The following is a 12,676-nucleotide window of genomic DNA, read 5'->3' on the forward strand; positions in this document are numbered from 1 at the left end:
CAACCCGCCCTCGCCGAGCCCGCCAGGCCGTGGCGGGTCCGCCCGACCGCGGTCTCCAGGCCGGGGCCACCAGACCGCGCCGGGTCCGCCAGACCACGCGCTGGGCCCTCCAGACAGCGCTCTCCAGGCCGGGCCCTCCAGGCCGCGCTCGCCCGGGCCCGCCAGACCAGGCCGCGCTCACCCGGACCCGCCAGACCCGGCCACGCGCTACCGGCCAGGCCCCGGGAGGTCCTCCCGACCCTGCGCGCCAGGGCGCCCTCCAGGCCACGCTCGCCCGCACCCGCCAGACCCGGCCACGCTCCGCAGCCCAGGCCGCGCCGGGTCCTCCCGACCCTGCGCGCCAGGCCCGCCCGGCCGCGCTCGCCCGCGCCCGCCAGCCCCGGCCACGCGCTGCCAGCCAGGCCGCGCCGGGTCCTGCAGACCCTGCGCGCCAGGCCACGCTCACCAGAGCCCACCCGACCAGGCCGCGCTCCGGGCCTGCCAGGCCTCGCCTGCCACCCTCGCCGTCCGCGGCCGAGCCCAGCCGAGCTCGCAACCCGGCCTCGCTGAGGCTGCCGGGCCTGGCAATCGCGCCTCCACCTGCTGCCTCGGGGCCCGGCTCGCGGCCGCCGGGCCTCCTCAGCACCTCGCTCAGAGCCTGCCAGCCAGGCCGCCAGCCCCCTCCGTGCTAGTCTCCGACGTGCTCCGGCAAGGAGGGCCTCCCTCGCCGTCCACTCTCCTCCCTTCTCTACTGTGCCGTGTCTCGACGTGTGCTGTTCACGTGTTATTTCACCAAATTAAGAGTCCCCTCTGTCCAACCTTCCCCTACAGCTACTGCCTCACTTTTCCGCTCCTCTTTATATGAACACTCTGAGATGCCTACTCTCGCTTCTACCAGACACTGCCCTCCCCTTGTCCCCTGCACTGGCTGTTCCCCCAGAGCCACGTGACCCACGGCTTTTCGGCTTCAAGTCTTTGCTCAAATGTCACTTTCTCAGCGACACTTACCCCACTGAATATTCCTGAACACACACACTCCTGAGACCCCCAGCACTCCTGACACTGCTTCCTTTTCTTTTCTACAGCATTCAGCACAGTCTGATATACCACTGAGCCATTGTTTGGTCTTGTCCGTCTCCCACTCCACTAGAATGTAAGCTCCATGAGAAAAGGGATTTTTGTATGTTTTGGTGACTGATCCAAATATTTGTTACAAATAAATAAATGAATATTAAGTGTTGGCTGTTTTAAAAATATTTATATATATATATATCTGTCATGGTGTGATTTAACCAAGTAAATCAATAAAATATACTAAAATTTATTGAACTATCCCCATAGTTAGGCTGTTTCAGCATATTTGCCACAATTACCAATGCTCCAAGTAATTTTTTTGTACAAAAATCTATGTACAGTTTTAATTCCTCCATTGTTGGTAAGATTACAAAAGTACATTACAGGAATCTAAGTTTTTAAATTTGATGGACAATGCCAGACAACCAGGAGAGACTATAAATGAGATGAAAACATGAGTTATACCTAAAAATCAACCAGATATCATCTTAAATATCCAATAGAATTATATAATTTTAGAAAATGAAAGATACAAGAGGAAAAGGTATTTTCACATGTTAATTGAGACACAAAATTCAATCTAGTGATCAACCTGGATAGCTGTTGTAGATTTCTGTGAGTGCACACAAGAATCAGACAGTAAGTATCACCTGAAGTCAAGGGTCAGGCTCCTTAAGAGTAAATGAAGTCACATGACCAGCAACTACAATTGAATTCACTCTATCCTACACCCAGGTCACCTATAAAAAAAGCCAGTCAGCATCCCAGGCTTTGGTGGTGAGTAACCTCACGTAACATCCTTCCTTAGTGGGTCTGCTATCTCGGTTAAATGGGCTGGTAACAGCCTTCATGAAGTGGACACCTAGTTTTTAACCCCCAGAAAGATTAATTAAATGAAAACCATGGTATTAATATTTAGGATTTTAGGAGGAATGTGAACATATTCAGTATTTTTACATACTTGCAATGTCTAATTTTATAACTAATTCAAAGGTTATAACTAAGCAATTGATTTAGAATTGTGACAGTATTTGAACAACTAAGAGGACTTCAGGTTTATCGTATTTCTACATTTAAACTATTAAATTTTTAAGAATTATTATTAGTCCTTAAGCTTTTACTGTCAGGTCAGACATCTGAAGTACTTTAAAGAGAAATCAAATATATAAAATGTATAAATCACTTTAAAATGTGAAGATGATTCAACTCGGCTGTAAATGGAACCAAATGGTTGTTCACAGACCCCATATAAATGACTGCTAAACTCTTGTTAGATTTATACATGTAACAATATAATATCCTTGGCCTAAGGAAGAACTAACACAGGATTTTTTATCAAAAATAATGTAATATTATTTAAACCAAAGTTGAGGTCTTGATATTTGTTTCTAAGTACAAAAACTGCCCTTGCGGGCACTATAAAACTCACATCAACAACAATCTTCCCAGAAGGGTTACAGACAACCATCTTCCTATAGCAATGTATAAATGTGCCCGCTTCTAGGCTCCTGGCCAGTAGTCCATGATTCAACCATTTAAACTTCTGCCAATGTGACTGAAGGAAAACTAGATTTCATTATTGCTTTGATTTGCATTTATGCCTGGCTTACTAATGAAGCTGAATTGGCCATCTGGATTTCTTCTTTTGTGAATTGCCTGTCCTTAGACTTTGCCATTTTTCTACTGGGTTGTTTTTCTTACCATTTATTAAGAGAAATTCCTACCTCCTCCAGATTAAGTTTCTATGTTACTAGGTTTTTCCAAATGTTCTACTGTCTTTTTACTTTTAATTTTAACTAATCCATAATTTCTGTTACACAATATGAAGGAGAGGTCTAACGTTGTTTCCTAACCGATAAACAGCTTAATTACATATAAATTTTAGGTTATACGTTAAGTTCTCATATGTATTTGGATCTATTGTTAAACTAACTCTTCTGTTCCTCTGATCTGCTCCAGTTTTTGTGGCTATTTTCAAAATTCACATTTTTTTTTTCCTTTCTAGGAAGTTCATGTTAATTTCCAGCTGTCCTCTAAGAGCCAGGAGTTCAGGTTACCCACCGTAATTCCCATATTAGCTCTACAACTGTCTGATGTGACCCTGTGACTAGCAGAACAAGAACCCTGAATAAATCGACAGGCTCTGCAGCTGGCCTGCCAGCATTCAAATCCATAACCATGCAACCTCTGGCAAGCTGCTTATCCATTTAATGCTTCAGTTTCTTCATTTATAAAATGAGGGAAATGAGATCATCTACTGCAAAAGTTGTTGAATGAATTAAATGAGACAGTCTACTTAAAAACGTAACACCTGGCATGTAAGTGCACACCAAATTTAGTTATTATTTAGTTATAAAACTAAATTTACAATAACAAATTTAGTTATTTCTACCGTACAACACAAATTAGCAAAATTAGATCAGATTCAAGATTATCTGTGATAATGTTAATGTCTCTCTCATTCGCTCATAGTAGTGTACTTTCCTGAGTTGAAGGACAGGGTAATAACCACTAGTGCTGAAAGTACACATCATCTAGCATACCATTCTCTCCCTCAGGGAGTTTGAGGCCCTAGGAAAAGTATGTCATGTGTGTCTGGGGGTAAAATGAGATTAGAAACAGCTGGTTTATATCATCATCAACTAGTAACAATTCATCTTTTTAACTCTCCCTTTTAACCAACCTTTCCTAGTCCATCAGGCCCAACTTTCTAAAAACACATTCTATCAAATTACCTCCCCCATTATCATCACAAAGAACCTATAACAGATCCACTACCTACCCCAGAAAATATCAACTCTCCTGCCTGGCTTTCAAAGCTGACTTGGTCATTCTCAAATTTTGTGCCAACCTCACAAATCACCCTCCTAGTGACTTGTGTGCATCTGGTATACATCTATGTTACATTACGCTATATGTTACATTACACTACACTGCACTCCCACAAACTAGAAGACACATTTTCATTAGCCAAAAATACTATAGCCAAGTATTCTAATAAAGTCAGAGGAAAACTACTTTTCCTCTTTCTGAAGACCTAAGTAACACTGGCCAACAGGCCCACTTGTGGCCTCTCTCTCTGAATGGTCAAAAGATCCCAACCAGGAAACTGGTGATCTCATTTCCAAGTTTTTTTAAGTATATCACAAAGTAATAAAATTTGGTCCAAGAGTTCAGAACAACCTCGTGCTTTCTCAGATCTCTACCCAGGGCCTCAAATCCCTCTTACCAGTGTTTTCAATCTAAACCGTCTCCATGTTGGAAGAGAGGGAAATCAAACACACTCTGGACCTGACCAGGAGACCTCCCAGACCTCACTCTTCTTACTCTAAACCATTACTTTCTAAAAAGCCCTTTTTTAACTGTGCTTAGGAATTTCCATTCAAGATGAGAGATGGAGCTACCAAAGTAAGCTGCCCCTCCCAACTCCAAAAACCTACTGAGTTCCCTCTCTTCTCACTGCTACACTGTCCCCGGTCACACGCTGTCTCCACTTCATGACTGACCCTCACCATCAGACCTCACCATTGAAAATGCCTTGGTCAAAAGGGCACCACCCACCGACATCCATGACGTCACATCCAAGGATGGCACTGGCTGCTTTTATGTCTGCCCTACGTCTCTTTAGGCATCTGCCCCTTTCCCACTCCATGTAACTTGGTAGGGCTGTCAACCACTTGGATTACCCTGCCAAAGGAAAGGGATACTGACAAAAAAAAAAGAGGGCTTTTGGGGAAATGAAATGAGCCCTACCTAGGAAAGAAAGGTTTGTGCTTTTTCCTCTGGGATGGGCGGTCCTTAGGACTATTTAATTTTTAGTGTAAGCCCAAAACCAGTGACCGTCTTTGACCCCATGTGAATACAGACTGCCTGAGACTCAAACCACCACAGAAGAAGGCAGAAAGATATAAGGGGGAAGGGATCTAGGTACTAGAGGAAATGAGGTGAAAGAGGGAGAAAAGTAAAGACAGGGTTTAAGAAAAACATGAGAAGGCAGATCCATGTAGAAATCATCCTTCTATATCAATAAACACAAACGTGCATAATTCTTCATAATGATTGCATAGTATCCGCTACATGGGAGTAACCTAATCTGGTCTCAAATTGGACGTTTAAATTGTTACCACTTTTAACTCCTATAAAGCATAAAATGTATATTATGTATCATAAGCATATATAATTGTATAGGCAGCTGTATATACAGAGTCATTTTTGCAAAATTGGGATCCTGCACATCCAGTAATTTAAGGGTAGTTTTACTTACCCACGGAATGAAAGTTGTCTGTCTTCAAGTCATGCATACAAACAGCACTTGACGTTCCACACTGGGCAATATTCACATTTCCACAGATGTTGATTTTATAAAGCATGTTATTTCTGGTATCAACAGCTTCCCATGTATAACTAGAAAGGAAGAAAAGCAATTTGTCACTGTCACTGATCTGCCAATAATTAAACTTCTCTCTAGTTTCATATTCAAGCCACAGTTGCTTAAGATTACCATAACCTAGAAGATACACTTTCATTAGTCAAAAATACTAAAGTCAAACTATGTTAAGGTGAATAGAAGCCAGGGCAGAAACCACTAAATACCACCTCACTCTGGTTCAATCCACCCTGAAGCAGCCTCAAGACTCCATCAACATTGAAATACTTAAAATTCTACCATTAATTTAAGAATATCAGCTCAGATGTCTAAGTCATTGCTCAAGAATCATGTTGAATTTTAAGACAGTGACCTTTCCAATCACACTGGAATGCTGAAAAGCCAGATGATTGTTTTTAACTTCATCGTAGTTAAAAACTAGTTATGGCATGAAAGACAGTTCTAGTTCTGGTTTTACTTTTTACAGCTACAGTTCAGATCTGAACTGACAAAGGTGAAGCTGTGCCATGAGGCAACTGATCCAAAATCAGACAAAATTTACTTTAGGTTGATTCAATGTTATCAAGCATTTTACATGCATTAAAACTTGCTGTCTGGGGCTTCCCTGGTGGCGCAGTGGTTGAGAATCCGCCTGCCAATGCAGGGGACACAGGTTCGTGCCCCGGCCCGGGAAGATCCCACATGTCGCAGAGCAGCTGGGCCCGTGAGCCATGGCCGCTGAGCCTGTGCGTCCGGAGCCTGTGCTCCGCAACAGGAGAGGCCACAACAGTGAGAGGCCTGCGTACCGCAAAAAAAAAAAACAAACAAACCAAAAACAATAAACTTGCTGTCTGTTCAAACCTCTGGCAAAGTAGATATTGAGCAAACTGCCCATGAACCAAAATGCACACTTGGGACAAAACACAGGTGACCCTTGAACAACATGGGTTTGAACTGCATGGGTCCACTTAATATGTGTATTTTTTCCCCTAAGTACTGTACTGCCATATACCAAACTACATGATCCACGGTTGGCTGAATCCACAGAAGCAAACTGCGGATACAGAGGGCGAACTGTAAAGTTATATGCGAATTTTCGACGGGGGTGGGCAAGGTAGGGCAGTGGCACTCCTAACACCCACAATGTTCAAGGGTCAACGATAATGCTCTGTCAGTCCTGTCATAAAAACTATTCTCAGTTCTCCACTCTTCCCAGGGAAAATGTTGTGTGCATTTTGTAAAACTTCCTCAGCAAGGGTAGACAGGAAATGAGGAAAGAAAATGAAAAGTTCCTCACAAAACACAAGGATACATTCATGCAACAGTATTGTTGAAAGGAAGATAAATCAAATCAGACTTGCTTCGGCTAGGCCTATCCTGGAATTGTGGAGGGCCTGGGTGTGAGACCCTGAGGTTGTTGAACCCTAAGAGCATGTGTATGTGTCAGGAGTACCCAAAGCAGTACCAGCTGGATGAGAGAGTGCACTCCCCCAGGAGTCTACTTACCACAGCGGGTGACAAAACACCAGGCAACACACCCTCCCTGACCAGAGCCCGCCTCCCCAGAGCCCCGCCCAGCAATGGAGGAGCCCTAACACAGGGTTACTGGCAGGCAAGGAGCCAAGCATTCTCCTGAACCCAGGTCTGGGGACCCATTAATTCCACCTGCCTGGAAGCCAAGGACCTGGGCACAGTCAGCATGCAGGCAGGGCTGCAGAATGCTCCCCTGGGAGTTCTGACAGCCTCTGAAGTGCAAGAAACCTGAAAAACTGGCTGGGCTCAAAAGCAGTTACCACTGAACGCAGCTTCTCCATCGGTTAACACCTTAGAGATACCTCCCAGAGTCAGGAGAGTTACGTGGCCCGAGCAAATGACCCAAATAATACCAGGCACGAGAAAATCATCCATCAAGGCCTGTTTCTTTTGACCTTCACTAACCTTCATTCATTCGCTTCACAAGATATTTTCTTAAGTACTTAGTGAGGAGTACAGCGATGATCAAACAACAATCAGACCAAAAAATCCCTGCCCTCCTGGAGTGTATATTCCAGGGGATGACAGAAAATAAACAGGTAAAGAAATACACAGGAAAATTCCATCTCCTAACACCAGCATGCTTTTACAAAAACAAAATAGCAGAATGTGACAGGAAATGACCGAGTAGTTACTTAATGTTACTTAATGTCGTTGGGGAAGTCTTTTGAGATCATACTCACCCTGGGGCTTGAATGACAAAGAGCAACCCAGGGGGAGATGTGGTGGGCAGAATATCCAGCAGACTTACTAGCCATTTTGAGGTCCTGAGGCAGGAATAAACTTAGCACGTGGATGGAAAAGAAAGGAAGGCCCTGTGGCTGGAGCAAGGTGGATAAAGAGACCAGGAGAAGATGACGTCCAGGAGATGGGGACACCTGGTCACACAGATTAAAGAAAGCAGTTTTGATTTTATACTTGAAGCAAAGAAAGGCCACTCAAAGACCCACTCTGTGGATCCTTCCTTAAAAATTTAAGCTAGGGTTTTCATGTGCAGAGTATTAGTAAACTTTTCTATTAATTACAGTTAATTAAGGAAAATCGTGAATCTCTTACTCAGGACCCCTAAGTTTTTCCAGGATAGCAGACATCAGATTTAAAGCCAAATGTAACGCAATGGCATCATTAAAGTGTTCCAGAATCCTAAGAACATGAGAGGTGTGTGAAGGTATTTTAGAATGAGTGAATGAGTAGGAATCAACTCCAAAGACATCCATGTGGTTACTGAAAATGCTACGCTTTTCTTAAAACAGAAACCCACTGCTGTTTTTTGCAGAGGTGATAGTTAAAATAAGCTAGATGGAAAGTGCCTGTGTTTGTGGAGCAGAAAAGAGATGGAAAAGAGCAAAATGCGGAACGTTGTCCTGATCATCTGGCAAGCAGCGTTCCCAGAAAGAAAGGCGTTGCTCTAGTCAACTGTATTTCTTTTCTCTATTTGTATCTCATCATATTTGCTTTCTGTCAAGATTTATCAAAATGATAAGCGGTAGGCTTCCCTGGTGGCGCAGTGGTTGAGAGTCCGCCTGCCGATGCAGGGGACGCGGGTTCGTGCCCCGGTCCGGGAGGATCCCGCGTGCCGCGGAGCGGCTGGGCCCGTGAGCCATGGCCGCTGAGCCTGCGCGTCCGGAGCCTGTGCTCCGCAACGGGAGAGGCCACAGCAGTGAGAGGCCCGCGTACCGCAAAAAAAAAAAAAAAAAAATGATAAGCGGTTATCAGATTAAGGGGTGAGGACCCTGTGAAAGTACATGAGTGCTGGGTTTCTTCAGGACTTTCATTTAACCACGCACCACAGGACAGCAACTCACAAATCCAAACTGCAGCACCTGGGCAGAGTCCTTAGTCATCTCCCTTAAAAATGGAGAAAGGGCATCTGCAGGCTGTCAGGGCTTGAAACGCTTGGATTCCAATGGACACGTTTTGCTTTAAAACAGATACACATGCCCAGTGCCTTGTATCAATAGGAGCTCACTCAGGGAGAATCATTCCGTTGAAATCATCCATCTGAAAACTCATGGAGCATACTCCCAAAACTACAATGTATCCTGCTATGCCCCCAGTTAGATTCAAGTATCATCTAGATAAGCTTTCACTAGTAGGAAATATATTTTAAAGATGACTTCGCTAAACTTGGAAATCACAGAAATATCTGATAGCACTTTTTAAGAAAATTACATGTTTGGAACTAGATGATTCTACACTCCTTGCCAGATTAAAGGCCACATTACCAGAACAGCCTAGGCTGAAACCATTCTTTAAATTTATGCTAAAGTTTTAAAGCACCATGATCATATTCTAGAACCAGAGAATGGCTTCAGAAACAATAAAAGTTCATAGACTAAATAACATTTAATGATACATTTAATGAATAATAATCTTTTGTCCAAAAGTTTTCCACTAGAAAATTCTCTGCGATAAAGTGAACATGTACAGCCAAAATGAGGAAACCCAACAGTATGATTTATTTAAGAGCCAAGCAACTGAGACTGTTGAGCTGAGATTCCGAGGGAAGCCTATATTCTAAACTAAGTTATTTGGACTTACACAAATAAAGAGGAAAAAAAAACTAACAGGAAAAAATGAGACCAACGTATTAGACCAAAGAGAAAACTAAGTGGTAATATTAAAATTTTAAACTTTTAGCAGGAAACAAACCGTGGAATAAAATACCTGCAAGTTGTGTGGAAATGTACTCTTCGTTCAGATACACACACACACACACACACACACACACACACATGAATGTTTTAAATACATGTGTGCTACAAGCATCTCCTGCAGCAGGATAGGTATGAAAGCCCAGTGGGCATTTTCATCAAACTGTGACCACTCATATCAGGTCAAGTCTTCTTCTAAAAGACACCGTGGTTCTATGCCGTCCTCCATCTCATCTGTGAGAAACAGGATGCAAAGAGGTGGTGCAGAAGAACCACGAAGGCCGGAGGAAGCGGGTGGTCCACCCACTTCCAAGTCTTGCAAAATTCAGTTCATATCCTCTGAGGAGGCAGCCTAATCCCGGTTAGAAATGTTCTTCTGGACACAAAACCATCTGTGTTAGAACCCTGGCTTTGAAAATCAGCAAAAGCAAGCAAAATCCTTGCCATTCTTACCTCATTTTCCAGAGTATAACATGCTGCTAGCCAATGTCCCCCTCGCCCTCTTAAAAACTCCAAATTCATTTCAAAGCAAACCTGACGATTAGACACACGGGTACGCATGCAATGCCCCCCGCACCACGTGGGCTAGTCCCTGCTGCGGCCTTAGCTCTGATGCCAGCCCTCCTGGCATTTCCCACCACCCATCACTAGATCTTCTTAGGTGTCTGGCATCCCCAACTGCCCCGTGGCTCTGGACAGGAGTGTCCTCTGCCCCAGAATGACATATGGACATATATATGGACAGAATCAATATATGCTGGCAGGTTGGGAAGGAAGCCGGTCAGTGAACTAAGAATGCGTCACAGCAAACTCTCAACCACAGGCGCTGACGGCCACTCAGCAAGCCACCCAAGCACCTCACGCCATTAGTCAACTCTCCCGAATTCCTCTGCTTCAGAGCCAAAGACTCCAAGGCTCAGAGACTTGAAGCCCCTTGCCCAACATCACACAAGTATGAAATGACAAGGCCAGGCATAAGCCAGGCCTGTCTCAGCCCCACGGGCCAGCGCTTAAACTAAGGTAAACTGCCTCATTTACTTTCAATTTTTTTACTTTTCAGAAAATATTTACTTTCAATTATAACACTGAAGCTTGGCAAACCATTCCAGGAAACTTTACAATTTAAATCTTGTCACAACAGATGCCCCGAAAATGGCAGATCCAGGGGCTTCTCTGGTGGCACAGTGGTTAAGAATCCGCCTGTCAATACAGGGGACACGGGTTCGGGCCCTGATCCAGGAAGATCCCACATGACGTGGAGCAACTAAGCCCGTGCACCACAACTACTGAGCCTGCGCTCTAGAGCCCGTGAACTACAACTACTGAGCCTATGCTCTACAGCCCGTGAGCCGCAACTACTGAGCCCACGTGCTGCAACTACTGACGCCTGTGTGTCTACAGCCCATGCTCCACAACATGAGAAGCCGCCGCAATGAGAACCCCATGCACCGTAACAAAGAGTAGCCCCGCTCGCCGCAACTAGAGAAAGCCGGCTGCTGCAACGAAGACCCAACGCAGCCAAAACTAAAATAAAATTTTAAAAGTTAGTTTAAATCAAATAAAATGGCAGATCCTGTATGGCCTGTCGATTTCCAGAGTGAGTGAATGCACCTGAGCAGGGCCCCTAAGGAGAGGCTGTGACCTTTGTGAAGATCCAGGCTACCCTATGTGAAACTGATCAACAGATGAGACACTTTCTGAGCTCAAGTTCTTGCCTAAGTTTTCAACTTCTGCTATTTCCCCGCCATCCCATCCAGTTCTGCTTTCTCTTTTGCACAGTTTGAATTGCCACACACCAGAGACACTGTCTTCAACAACCTATCTTCCCTCACCCAACTGGCTTCCACGGAAAGAATATCAATTCCCTCAGCCCCCTCCTCCCCACGGGCTGCCCTCACCTCACTTTTGTATCCAGGCCAGTTGAGGATTCCACTATGAAGGAACACATCTATATGGTTTTCCCCGCCTCAGATTCACACCCTCCTTTAATATGACTCCTTAGCTCAGCAGAAAGCTGCCCTCCAAAAACCTCAGCCAAGAGTCCAATAGCCTCATCAGTAACTGGGAAACATCCTGCAATCAAACCATCGAGCCAGCAGGGAACAGGGGAGAGGACAGAAGTCACACACAAGGCAAATGACTTTAAGACATTATCTGATTTTAACGCCAGTTCTGGAGACTTCCCTGGTGGTCCAGTGGGTAAGACTCCACGCTCCCAATGCAGGGGGCCCGGGTTCGATCCCTGGTCGGGGAACTAGACCCCACATGCACGCCACAACTAAGAAGCCCACATCCCCCAACTGAAGACCCAGCTCAGCCAAAATTAATTAATTCATTAATTATATTAAAAAATACAAAAGTAAAATGAATTCTGTGGCTGACATACGCCCTTGGAGGTGGACAATTCATCTCATTGTATAAGGAGAGCACACAGGCTGTCGTTCCCTTGGTTAAAGAAAACTTGAGACCATCTGCCCCTGACTGTAATCCCACCACTTCTGCCGAAACCACCCTGGACGATGGCAGTCAGGCTGCGTCTATTCGGTGGCACAGAGGTTCCATTTTAACCTCATTTGGTTTACATTTCATAATATCCTGAAAGGTGTTGGCAGATCACCAATTAGAAGGAAGTACACAAGTAGCATACTTGTGTCAACCAACCCAGAGACAGGAAAGCATTTCTACTTTCCCAGTCCTGTTCGGCAAATGCCACACTGAGAACGCAACCTGGTCAAAACAGGACCAAGCTAGAGGCAGCAAGGAAGAAGCAAATCTAACTGGCTATCACAAGTGCCTAGAGATCAGAAAGCGTCATGAAGAGAAACACAAAGCCATCTCCACTGAATGCGGTGCAAACGTCTGTCCAAAAGAGAGCAGTCAAAAGAAAAAGCCACGCTTCCCTGGAGGCGCAGTGGTTGAGAGTCCGCCTGCTGATGCAGGGGACACGGGTTCGTGCCCCGGTCTGGGAAGATCCCACATGCCGCGGAGCGGCTGGGCCCGTGAGCCATGGCTGCTGGGCCTGCGCGTCCGGAGCCTGTGCTCCGCAACGGGAGAGGCCACGACAGTGAGA

The 12,676-nt window shown here is 45.1% G+C and overlaps 1 protein-coding gene across 1 annotated transcript in view; it reads right to left on the reverse strand.

Annotated features, from left to right (window-relative positions):
- The window catches only part of IGF2R (insulin like growth factor 2 receptor), a 110,618-nt gene that overhangs the window by 83,927 nt on the left and 14,015 nt on the right, over positions 1 to 12,676 (reverse strand). Inside the window, exon 2 of the mRNA XM_007457582.1 lies at positions 5,318 to 5,457. Within this exon, the coding sequence (XP_007457644.1) occupies positions 5,318 to 5,457 (140 nt within the window). The remainder of the gene's footprint in view (positions 1 to 5,317; positions 5,458 to 12,676) is intronic.

The sequence above is a fragment of the Lipotes vexillifer genome, unplaced genomic scaffold, assembly GCF_000442215.2.
Source record: "Lipotes vexillifer unplaced genomic scaffold, Lipotes_vexillifer_v1.1 scaffold1055, whole genome shotgun sequence".
NCBI lineage: Eukaryota > Metazoa > Chordata > Mammalia > Artiodactyla > Lipotidae > Lipotes > Lipotes vexillifer.